The sequence below is a fragment of the Sorghum bicolor genome, chromosome 3, assembly GCF_000003195.3.
Source record: "Sorghum bicolor cultivar BTx623 chromosome 3, Sorghum_bicolor_NCBIv3, whole genome shotgun sequence".
NCBI classification, from domain to species: domain Eukaryota; kingdom Viridiplantae; phylum Streptophyta; class Magnoliopsida; order Poales; family Poaceae; genus Sorghum; species Sorghum bicolor.
In genome coordinates, this window is record NC_012872.2 from 55,288,479 (window position 1) to 55,301,088 (window position 12,610).

The 12,610-nt window shown below is 42.2% G+C and overlaps 2 protein-coding genes across 2 annotated transcripts; both read right to left on the reverse strand.

The window, feature by feature from the left end:
* On the reverse strand, positions 1,873-4,723 carry LOC8054370. The gene is made up of 6 exons (XM_002458100.2): positions 4,361-4,723; positions 3,941-4,026; positions 3,467-3,613; positions 3,156-3,279; positions 2,445-2,728; positions 1,873-2,339 (listed from the first exon to the last, which is right to left on the reverse strand). Exons 1-6 carry the CDS (start codon positions 4,557-4,559, stop codon positions 2,247-2,249), a joined length of 933 nt encoding a protein of 310 aa, XP_002458145.1. The 5' UTR covers positions 4,560-4,723; the 3' UTR covers positions 1,873-2,246.
* On the reverse strand, positions 7,438-11,937 carry LOC8054371 (thrombospondin type-1 domain-containing protein 4). Its single transcript, XM_002458101.2, has 6 exons — positions 11,640-11,937; positions 10,715-10,870; positions 10,277-10,444; positions 9,404-9,558; positions 8,468-8,637; positions 7,438-7,848 (listed from the first exon to the last, which is right to left on the reverse strand). Exons 1-6 carry the CDS (start codon positions 11,731-11,733, stop codon positions 7,794-7,796), a joined length of 798 nt encoding a protein of 265 aa, XP_002458146.1. The 5' UTR covers positions 11,734-11,937; the 3' UTR covers positions 7,438-7,793.

The window sequence follows — 12,610 nt, forward strand, 5'->3', positions numbered from 1 at the left end:
TGAGATTGCTACCCACCTGGGAAATTATGAAAATGATAACCAGCTTGGTGATGTTGTTGTGCCAATGAAAACTAAATTTCTTAAGTACTGGAAAAAATACCCGTGTTATATTCTTTTGCATTTGTTCTGGACCCAAGGGCTAAGATAAGAGGTTTGCAAAATGTGCTTGACTTGCTTTCTCAGTGTAACAATATCAGTTACATTGCTTATCTTGCTGAGGTTAAATCTGAGTTGCATGCACTGTATGACAAGTATGAATCTAGATTTGGTGCAGCTAGGCCAGCTAGAACTACACATCCATCTGGCCTGACAGGTTAGAGGAAACAGGCATGGGGCAGGATTTTTGGAGGATCAGTTTCTTCTGGAACATCTATTCCAAATGGTTTATCATTTTCATCTATTTCATCTGCTGGCATATCTGAGCTCACTGCTTACCTTGACAGTGACAATGTTGTTGCCTATGATGATGATTTTGATGTTCTCAACTGGTGGCATGAGCACAAACTGACCTTTCCAGTTCTGTCTATTGGCTAAAGACATTATGATTGTTCCTGTATCAACTACTTCTTCGGAGTCTACTTTTAGTCTCTCTGGCAGGGTGATTGAGGAGCGACGACGGCGTTTGGGCGCCGACACTATAGAGATGCTGATCTGCACCAAGGACTGGGAGCTTGGCGAGGAGCATGGACAGCACACTGTGGTGGACAAAGAGTTAGAAGACTACATGAAGAACCAGTTCCTTGATGAAGAAGCCGAAGTAACAGAGGCTTCAAAGACCTAAGATGATTTAGGCAGTGAGATGAGAGACATTAAAAACATTTGAATGTTGGCTTGTAATAACTTTGATACTTGAAACTTTGATGATTGAATATTTTCATGAGCTAGCCGTACTCTTTTCCTTTCTAGGGTTTTATCTCACGAGGTGTGAGTTTTACCTAGAAAGGTTTTTAATGAGGCGGCATTGCAGACAGCTCATGGAGTTCATTTTGGGTACATCTTGTTTATTTGCTCTATCTGTGTTTCCTGTGATGAAATCTGGTATTTTAAAATTTAACATTCAAACTGCTTTGTCAAATTAGTGGTGTGGGCTGCGAGCTGACCCGAAGACCTGCTGGGCCGCGTGCCAAACGGGCTGGCACGGCACGAAAAACGGCCCACGGACCGTGCCTGGGCCGTTAGCTAGGCACGGTGTCCTGTGAAGGCACGGCACGGCGGCACGCGGGCCATGTGGGTCCGTACCTTAATGGGCCGTGCCGTGTTGGGCCCGTGCCGGCCCGTTGCACATCTTTATATGCCACTATACCAAAGCTCAGCCATGCAAATATAGATTATTGATCTGTTGCGGCCATGCAAATATAGGGATAGATTATTGATATGTTGCTCGACCTTGGCAAATCGAGCGGTCATCTGCCGTGCTGCACTGCAGTTCAGTGCATACCAACCACAAACGAAAGCGGCGCACCGTTGTTTCATGCATGCACATTCAACCTTTACAAACACGTACGTAAACCTTGTCCCTAATTGAATTGCAAAAAAAAACCTGCCCCTAATTGACTTCTTATACTATCCAATAACCAAGAGGAAAAGGTATAACATCCTTCCCACATCTTCAAAAGATGTTTGAGCTTATCAGCCAAATCAACCAGCTATTTAGCATTGTTTTTCTCACACAATAAATCAGCAAACGGTACTTTCAACAATGACTTCTCAAGCATGCAAACAAGGCTACCGCCACCAATCGTCGTTATGTTAGTATGCAGAGCTAGTACAGTGATTTGTCTAGGTGAAATATATACAACATGACTAGATACAAAGGGATGAGACACTGAGGCGTCAAAGGCAATGAAAAGCAAAAAAAAAAGGAAATAAACATTTCAATAATCGATACAATGAGCATCACCATTGTATCTTCTCGTCTCGGCCGCAAGTAAGAGGCGAAACAGGCATTGTTCACCAGGGAAAGTCAATTTAACTTGCATTGTTCCTCGACAAATCACGTATAGCGGTAAAAAGATATCACGTAGTATATGTACCGATATATATCCCCAAAGTCAACCTCACTAGAGCTGTATGTGATTCCCCACCTGCCAATCGTGGTTCTATATTTGTATTTTTAATTACATGGACTTCGTCACTAGAACACATGGTTATCCGAACTAATATATATACACACACATCATGCAAAAGTAGAAACATGCAACAAAAAGATGCGACAACTTCATGTCCATCACTTGCAAAAGTGCAAGCTACAAGAGCTGCAACACCTTCAAGCGCTGCTCATGCTCTGGGTCCATCTTTGGCGGTGTGTAACCCCCAGGAAGGTCCTCCACCACATATTCCTGCGTGTCACCAAACACAAAAACAATAATATTTATTACTCTCTTTCCCTGGCTCAGAACAAATGATGAGTGCAAACACTTTAATTTATAAGCCGGTGAACTTGCCTTTGTCAGCTCCTTCTTGGTAAGTATATGGTAGTGCCGCTGCCAGATCCTCTGGATGGCCACAGTTGCCGCAAAGAACCCATATGCAACTCCAAGGATGGCCAACATGATAACAAATATGACGGCGAAAGCAAAACAGGCTTCCATTGAAGCTGGTAAGTCCACTAGACCCCACCCAAAGCAACAGTCACGGGATCCAACCAAGCACGGATCGTTGTTGTTGTAAGAGGAGAGGTGTAATATTAGCCCAATAAATCCAACCAGTACAAAGAAAGCAACCACACCTGAACCAAATTTATATGGGAAAAATATCAGTAGCTGATCCAATAGGAGGAGATATTAGCATCTTGTACTTGAAACAGAACTGTAAAAACCGCAATCTGGAATGTTATGATTGTTTAAGCTAGGGAGAGCCAGAAAAGGCAGCGTTAATACGATGTCAAATTACATATCTGAATTTGAATAACTACGCAATTTTATTTTCAATGTATAAACAGAAGAACTTGAGGCCTTGTAGGTCAATGTTCATGGGTCAGCAGCAAAGCAAGAGATGTCTCAGTGATTCTGATTAAACAGACTCAAACAAACTGATGCATGCATACAGTCTATATGGTATATGTATTTACTATTTAGCACCCAGCCACTAGTCATTATCCAGCTATCTTAATCTTCATAACAATTGAAAGTGCAACTAAAGAAGAGAATGCATACCAACACAGTAGTAAAAGGGCACTGGATGCTTTGACAGAAACCGCTCCCAATCATCAGAAAATTTGTTTCTGAAGCTTCCATCTTTATCCAAAAAAAATGCCATACCACCTATGGCTGCGATGGTCTGAAAAAGCATAGAGGAGCAAATGAGGTGCACATCAAAATGCACGCATGCTGTAGTCACCTGGTTCACTAAGCTTTTACCCAAAGAAATAATATATGCAAGCTGTCCGCAGTCTATAACTAATGACAGATGACTATGAATAATAAAGAACAATATATAGTGCAATAAGAGGAAAAGGTAATCTCACAGCTTGTATAACAAGGAATATAGCGATAACATCTCTTGCAACAAACAACCGGAACTTCATTCTACGACAAATGTCATCCTCCAGACATTCAACCCGTAGATGGAATTGCGCCTTGCATGTTGTGCAGTGTGAAAAGGCAGATCCTTCCTGAGGAGATATTTTAAGAAAATAGAACTTAGGGCTACTATGCTTCACCACACAATGTATATCAGTAACTAGCAAGTATATTATGATTGAATTGGCATAGGCAGTTTACCCACGAAAGATCAAAACCCAACAATATTACATATATTAGGATATTCACTGCGTTGCCGATAAGGGTTGATTAAGAACTTCTGTTAACCAGAAATTTACTCCTGATAAGAACATTGTGCTCCTTGTCCGATGCTAGGGGACTTGAATTTTGACATAAGGTAATAAGAAAAGCAATTTGCAACAGAAAAATGTACGCAGATAACAAATGCTAGGTGTTACCTTAACAGACCTCCAATGGTCAAGGCAGGAGCGATGCACGAACTGCTGTGTTCCCTTGCACATACATGGAGATATTAGCTCATCACCTGCGCCAAAACCAAGAGACGCAACATCAATCACCAACATAGCCACAGGAAAACCTCGAAGACTAATAATTTCTCTGCAACATTAACACCCAAGAGGCCAAGATCCTCTAACGCTTTGGCGATTATCAGAGTTCCAAAGTGACTATGTGGCCCTAGCAAACGATCCAAACATACAATCCAACGGCGACAGCAGCATCCATGATCCAGTGACACACGACAAACGTAGACGCTGAACCAATGTTGCACGGACCGACGATCTTTTGCTTTGCGCACCAACTTACTAAAAATGAAAAGGGTAAGGAACACGGGCAGTCAATTGGTGGCGAGTGCTCACCAGGCTCAGAGTCGGACTCGAGGCAGATGCGGCAGCAGGCGGCGGACGCGGCGTCGATCTCCTCGTCGGTTATCTCCGGTGAGCCAACGGTCGCAGGCGAAGGCTCATCAGGCGACGGTGGGTGCGCGAGAAGTGGGGAGGTCACGGTGTCGGGGAGATCGCTGTCGGCGTCGCGATGAACGCGCTGCGGCTCGAGCATGGCGAATCCCACAAAATCCCAACCTCGAGGGGAAATTGGGGCCTTGGGCTCTTGAAGTTGACTGCAAGAAAGGGGGGGATTCGGCGTGAGACTCGGCGAAGGCCGAAAGCGTCGGCGATATCTCTGTTCTTTTCCTTTCTTCTACGGCATTTTTTATCTCCGTCGTCACACCAGCCCGGGTCCCTTAGGCCCCTCTTTTTCCAATACAGAGCTTCATAAGCAACTTTTTAAATAAAACTAAATTATTTTAAAAAATTATTTGGCAACTTCATATATAAATGGAAGAAAGAAATAGGAGAGAAAGTTAAGATAAGCTACTTTTTTCAATTTTATTCTAACTCATGTCTTTGTGAAATGAGAAGAAAAAAAGCTTTACCTATGAAGTTGTTTTGAAAAAAAAATGTTTGACAAAAAAAGTAGCTCACTTGTGAGCTGTGACTGCCACAAAATACAACTCATTCTCATTTCCCAACTCATCTCTAAATATAAATATTACTATTCTTTATTTTGAATTTCTCATTAGCCAAAAATAAAGAATAAAAATAACTTTTTAGAGTATTCATAGGATATAGAGAAACTATTGAAAAGTACAAAGATACAAAGAACAAACTTTATTAATAACTATTTAAATGAAAATTTAGATTGTGGGCTTGACAAAAAAAATAGAGATGCTCTTGAAAAAGGATAGGATTGTTTTCATCGATCTCGTCTGTTTCTATACTTTTTTATATATAAATATGGAACGGGACAAGAGGTAGGTGAAATATTTTTGTCATTTTGGTTCTTAAGTTTTCAGTTTTTTTGTTATTTTGTGAGGTCAGATTCTATACTCCCATTTTGTCTTCATTCTTGGCTATTTTGATACCAAGTCTCAATCTCAATGATAAAATATGAAAATATGGTTAAGGGTCTTTTCTTATTGGTTTTTAATCCCTACCTATGGTCGATCTTAGACCCTAAGATATCCATGATGAAGTGATCTAGCACCTACATCTTCTTCTTAAGCCATCTTTTTTAGCTTTGCTCATGGCAACATTGATTGGCCTCTTCCTTCCATGTTTTGTTCCTGTCTTCAAACCTGCCACCATGTAAATCTATCTTCTTTAACCTTTTTCATAAGTCACTCTATATCCATTTGTCCTACTGACCTAGCACCTTCACCACCAATCAACCAACCTGTGGCTTTCTCTCTAAAGAACTAAATCTCCAAATCCCAATGCTAACCCTAATAAAACTGAGCATCTCCAACAGTTTGGCATTTTTTATTTGCCATTTGTTGTAGTTTGCCAACTCTCAAAACGTATGGCAAGTGGAAAAAAGGCCATCTCTAGAAGTTTGGTATAATTGACTTGGCAAAAATCAAAATTGTGGACCCAACCGTATTTGCCGCGACTTTTCTTCCGCGCCGTATCTGGTCCCGCGCTTTTGGTCGCGCGCGTTTCTTCTTCGAAAAGGATCATATATGGAGTACCTTGCGATGTCTTGCGGCACAGAAGGACGGCGCAATCGACTTCACCAAAGAACGACGGCGCGAACCCTTGCGGCACACAACGGCGGCACGGAGGAGGAAGTTCCTGTCCCGCCAAAGTACCAGACGGACTATATACGGCGCGAAGAGTCCCCCACGCGCGGGAGTAGCGTGGGAGGAGCGCTCGATCGTCGTTTGTCAAGCGGCCCGCGACCTTACATTTATGCCAAGTTCCCTCCCTCATTTGCCAAGTTGCCCAAATCGCAAAACACAAATGCAAAATTGTTGGATATCTCATTTCCATAATTTTGGTAAATTACAAGAATGCAAACCTCAAATGCAAAACTATTGGAGATGCTCTTAATTACCTAATCTGAAAATGGAAGTGGATCTTCAAATCCCATATAACCCTAATAAATATCTAAATCCATTAACCAATCTCCAAAAGGCAGGTTTTAGCTAGAATTAGTATACACTTTGGAGATTGGGATTTTGCCTTTAAACTCCTTGTATTTAGGGATTTTGATTTTGCGATATCATGCTAAAGCCATGTTTCGTTAACCCCATCACAAAGGTATTGGAGGCGATCATAAAGACTTTGATCTGCAAGGTTTTAAAGTGTACTTGTTCCATTGTCAAAGGTAACCAAGCCAAATTTTAGTTACTTTGAGCAACTTTGACGACAATTTGGTTGGATGTCAAACTTTAGCTTTGTAACCTTCCTTTTCTAGCCACCTTAGTTCATTTTAGTGGGTGAAAACATGACAACCAATTTGGTGACCAAAATTTAGCTTGTAGAAGATGGCACGAGCCAAACCACCTTTAATCACCTTGATCCTTTTCAATCTCCACAAAACCTAACAAGACCTAGTTGGGCTTGGCTCATCCTTAGTGCATAGCCCAAAGTTAACGTGAACCTTGAATGAGCAACGTTCAATCCCACTAAACCTAACAAGATCTAATTAGGCTCGTGATCGTCTCCCATCGTTACCTCAAAGCCCAAACGATCATGCTGAAAATGAAGCGCTCGACTCTATATTTGGCCTACACTCCTTCCGTCCCAAATCAAAACAACTTTGTCAAGTCAAACTACATTAAACCTAACCAAATTAATAGAAAAGAGTATCAACATTAATTACACCAAATTAGTATCACTAGATACAGTGTCATAGATGTTGTTATCATTTTCCTATAAAGGTGGTCAAATAAGATAGTTTGACTTAATTCTAAAAAAAAGATAGTTTGACCTAATGTTATTATCAGAAGTGATTTATTTTGGAAAGGGGTACATTCCTTTCGTTAACTCCTTTGTATGTTTATTTACAAGCAGCTATGACTAGAATAATTTGGACGTCGGTTCCCTCGCAAACTGAAGAACTAATAAAATTTTAGTGGTTCCTTCTGAGAAAATTGCAGAAAATATTGTATGTCAACCTGAAAATTAGTTCACCGCCGCTAGTTTTGGCATGCGTATGTAACAGGATGCTAGAATTCATAACGCATTAGCACGTCACAGTTAGGTCAGTCAATCAACACATCCTGACTGACAGATTCACACAGCCTTGGCAAGACAGATGTGTGCTAGACTCCCAAGTTACACCCGGGGCAGTCCCTCGGCGGCACATGAATCAGCAGAAAGAGATGGCAACCATTTCTGACGAAAAAAACAGCACACAAAGAATGAACAAACTGGTTGTCTCCAACTCCAGTGATTTTCTACAGTCTTGATTGCTCACAGGTTTACAGGAAAACGTTCCTCTCAATCCTCACGAATAAGCTTCCATCATGACATACACAAAACCACTCGTCCCTGAGGTTCTCCTGTCAATACCAACAAAAGGATGAAGGGAAAGAGTTGGCACATGAGTTGAAACGTGAAAGCATGTATCACGATTTGCCAATATCAATAAAAAAAACAACCATCCTACCAATGCAAGAGCATAAGCTCTCACAAGGTTACCAAGTAACAAAAGTAGTGCCAATCAATGGCTTCATATTTCTTCCTATAATGTGTAAGAGAGTTGGGTACCATTACATCAAGAAGAATAAAAAGAGTTTTAGAACCCGAATAACACTAGACCCACCTACACCAGTGACTCCATATATATTAACAAGTACATTAGAATGTTCTTTGGAAATATGCAGAAAATTTTCTTTCAGGAACTGTAGACCAGATTGCACCAACAATTAATCTTGACTTCCCAAAAGAACAAAAATGTTTGATAATGCAATCAAAACTACATATAGTTCACCATTTAATTCCATGTTGGAAATCCAAACCAAAAAATCGTGCTACTGCTATCTAACATTTGTGCACTATCTTTGGACTATATGTAGAGTGCATGCAAATAATCTCTGACGGTCATAAAAGAAACACCAAAAATCCACAACAGAGAACAGCAAACAGTTAATGTAATTCTATGGAAAGATTTGTGTGTACCTCACGTAGTAAGTGTAGCTCGTAAATGCAATGCCAGCAGCTGCACTGAGACCTAGGATAACAACCAACGCTACCAACCAACCAGACATTCCACTTTTCTTGGGATTCACTGACTGTGTCATCTCAGAATCACTACAGCTCTGCTGATTACATGCCTCCTGTCTTGCAGGCTGTCAGTCAAATAAAAAAGCATTCAACAATGAGAAACCAAATTTACTGATACATCCGAGAACGAAATATGATATCTCTAGAGATTCATTTTTCTCGAATTATCTCTAGAGTCTAGGGTTCATGTTCTTCATACTTAATATCCTTAACAGTTAACACAGCATGTAACGAAGAGATAATTATGTACATCATATTCTGCTTCTGAAGCTTAGGAGGTCAGTTATACGTCAAATATTTGAGGATTTCAGATAGCCGATCTTTTTTTTTCTCGAACGACGCAGGAGCTGCGTCAATTCATTAAGAAGAAGAAAAAGGGGGATAAATGGGAGAGGTCAAAGACCAATCCTGAACCCCCCCACCAGATAGCCGATCTTAATCCAAAATATATATATAGTTTCTGGTTAACACTGACCAGGCATTTGGAACAGTTGTTTATTTGATATTCGTGTGATGATGAAAAAATAACTTTTTTTTTTTTGCAGATTGCTATGATTCATGCTTACCATAATTTGTATCAATCTAACTAATCTGACATAATCGTTGTTGCAGTACTATTTCCGTTCTGCGTCTGCTCCAACATGGGTGATTTTTCAGTAACCAGACTAAACCTTATAGCAAACATTGTTTTTTGGTTGTTTTGATATCAATAGACATAGGAAGTGACTGTAATAAACTAAATAATGAATATGCTTTGTGAGTGACACAAAGTATGCAATAGACAGGTTTCCGTTAAGGTACAAACAACTGAAATTGAATAGTTCGAAGTACCATTTCATTTGCCGAACAGTTTGCATCATCCACAGGGTAGTGTTTGATTGTGTTATCATCCAGGTTTCCATAACAAGCAACATCACGATATCGATAGCCACCATCACATGGAGAGGAGCACGTCATCCATGGGCCAGCAACCCAGTGAAAAGTTTCTGCATGTAACATATATTCAGGATGAGGAATACAGAGTAGAAAGATTACTAAAGGAATGAAGGGGAATAGGGCCTTGGATAGCAATAAGAGCATGAAACCACTGCAAAGACAAAGTGCAGACTAAATGCTGAAACAGTGAATTATGCTAAAAACACTTGAATGACCTTTGAAAATAAATATAAGCATTAATTACACCAGCTGAGGAAAATTTTAGAATACATCAGACAAGTTAAGGCATATGCTCTGTTTAACAGTTACAAACATTTCCTGTTCTTAAGAGCCATCCTGCTTTGTACCAGTATTTTCAAAATCTTGCAATACAAGATGTAGAACATTGTTGTCTTACAAACTAAAGATATTGGACAGTATAGTCAGTTTAGTGTTTACACAAGAATGATCAAAATCCACCTTGTATTTTGAACTAATATTATTTATGAATGTATGATAATACATGAGCCTTTTGCAGGATTATTTGTCAACAGATGACTTAAGATATACTGAATATTCCAGGCATCAATTAAACCAAGCAAGAGTATTTTATTCCCTTGCAGAAGCCTTTTGCTTTCCCCCTTCCATCTTAATTATTAATAGCCTTATTAATGTTATAGTACCAGATATCTCTTTAGTTAGTAAATGATTAAAAATACATGTGCATGCAGTAAAAGCTATCAAACTGCAATTGAGCCTTGTCTTGTAGACTTAGTGGTGAAAATACACCTTCTGGTTTTATTTGCATTGTTAAGTCAGCACCACTTTTGCAGTAACCCAGTTTGCTATTCTTGTCCATAACGGTTGGATCAGAGCAATCTGAGCAGCATATAAACTCTTTGCCAAAATCCAGCTTGCTCTTGCAGTGTCCACACTTGTTTGTTACCTTTGGGATTCCTGTCCTTCAGAATGCACAATCAAAAATCTGTATCAGAATGCTAGAGTATTTTATTTAAATGGTACAGTGACAATTTAAAAGAATGTGTACTCTGAAACTACTTATGCTAAAGATTAGGTATTAGTATTAAGTTCCGTGTCCATACATGATTCAAGCAAACTAACATAGTGCTATAGTCATTTTCGTTGGCTGTTAAAACCAATGTATAGACCTGGTTAGCAACAATAGTCATTTTTGTTGTCTGAATGTAGTAAAACCAATGTATAGACCTGGTTTGCAACAATAGAAATGTGTGTGGAGTGGAAGGCATGGATGGCTTTTTGACTCCACACAAAGACCGTCACAATCATCTGACTGAGAATCCAAGAAGTGGCGAGCAGCGCATACTCCAAACCATTTACTTTGGCACCCAGTCCAATAGCACCCTGCAATTTGAATATGATGCTTTAGTGAAATGAGCATATGATTTATAGCCAACTTCACTGTGAGCCAAAGGTAGTATGGTAAAATCATGTGCTTTTGTGCAATAAACTAGTAATCCATGCCCTAAAAATTAATAGGTATGTGAAACGAGAACATGCACTTGTGGGACATGCATTTGACTAGTTTGCTGCAGCACTGGTGTTTCAGAATCCCTTCAACAGATGTTAATAACCTGATGGGTGTCTGGTTTCCATTCAATTTAGTCCAAAGTAGTCAGGGCCTTACGGTTATGGTTGATGAAATTATCTAGTTGGTACCAGAATGCCTCATAGAAATTAGCTAATTGGAGATCCATTCAAGTCATTTAGCATTCAACAGCACTGCTGCAGCAATATTATCAGGCTGGTCTTGGACGCGCATGGTTGAATCCAGCAATCCAATCACAAACTTCTGCCCTATGCCCCCAATCAGAAACTTTAACTGCAACCTGTGCCATGCTGGTGCTTCAGAGCTGAAGGGACAAGGGAGTAAACGTCACATGGACATGGGTGATGTTATTGCTTCACGCCTTCATGGACACCGCATAATTTAAGCAGTTGAGCTACTCTTAACTGACCAAAGCCGGAGTAGCCGGAGTACAGCGCCATGGCAGAGGTTACTGCGAGTGGCCTAATTAGACAAGTGATAGTAACCCTAGCTCGCTCCACCGGAATGTGGCAATAATAGGCTGTTTGTTTCGGACAAGCGAGTCATTACTGCGTAGTGCATTACCGCGGGAAGGAACGTCGAGGCAGGTCGCGACGGCGAGGAAGGGGAGCAGCAGCGCCCACAGCCCCGGCATCGCAGCCGCCCCCGCCAACGCCATCTCCAGCAGCTGCCGAGTGCCGCCGCCGGCTGAGGAGGATGCTTGGGCCTAACCAGTGCGGGGGGCACGGGGGATTGCTCCGCTCGGATTGCGCGAGGCGAGGGCCGAGGGGGCAGGTGCGCGTGAGGCGTGACTGCGTGAGCAGAGCCAGCGTCGGTGCCTGTCGCGGCACTCGGCAGCGAGCAGCACGGGGACGTCGTGAGTCGTGACCATCCCAACGACCCAACCCAGACATGTACTTGAAGCGGACCAGTAGTGGGCTGCATTGAGGCCCGGATCCGCTTCCATGTTCCAACATCCCAGCCCATGGGTGCTCTCGTCTTCCTTTCCCGCTTGGACTCTGGACCGGTCAGCATTTACTCCACCACTGCACCAGTACCACCATGGCCAAATGGGCCATGGCACTTCCTCGGTTCTTCCGCTGTTCCCGGCTTCCCGCTACGACGGTCCCGGCCAGATATCCTGAGTTCGGCCCTCAGGCAGTGTGGTGCCCATGGCATTGGCATTTGAAAGCACTGGTGCTACTCGAGCACGGTTTGCGCGGTCCAGGCGTCCAGGCGGGGCGAGAGGAGAGGGGAGGGGAGACAGGGGACACGGTCCCTGCAGCCTCGAGCGACAGCAGCACTCGTACACAAAAACCACACACGTACGACGCGCATCCGTCCGTCCGCACAGCACAACCGCCGGAACGACATCATGAGTGATGATCACTCTCGTCGACGCGCGCGCGGACCACAGCAGCCGCGGATACCACGGCAACTTGCGCTGGTGGCGACCGGCCGGGCGCCACCGGCCCACGCCGCGGAAGACGACGGCGGTGAGATCCGCTCCTGCGCTCCTATCCTATCCTATCCCGTCGGCGCGCTCCGATCATATC

Coding starts and splice junctions, on each gene's coding strand:
- LOC8054370 (XM_002458100.2), bottom strand. CDS start 4,559: ATGCTCGAGCCGCAGCGCGTTCATCGCGACGCCGACAGCGATCTCCCC. Junction 4,027..4,360: donor CGAGTCCGACTCTGAGCCTG/GTGAGCACTCGC, acceptor GTTTTGGCGCAG/GTGATGAGCTAATATCTCCA. Junction 3,614..3,940: donor ACCATTGGAGGTCTGTTAAG/GTAACACCTAGC, acceptor ATATCTCCTCAG/GAAGGATCTGCCTTTTCACA.
- LOC8054371 (XM_002458101.2), bottom strand. CDS start 11,733: ATGGCGTTGGCGGGGGCGGCTGCGATGCCGGGGCTGTGGGCGCTGCTG. Junction 9,559..10,276: donor AATGCAAATAAAACCAGAAG/GTGTATTTTCAC, acceptor TGTTACATGCAG/AAACTTTTCACTGGGTTGCT. Junction 7,849..8,467: donor AGCTACACTTACTACGTGAG/GTACACACAAAT, acceptor TGGTATTGACAG/GAGAACCTCAGGGACGAGTG.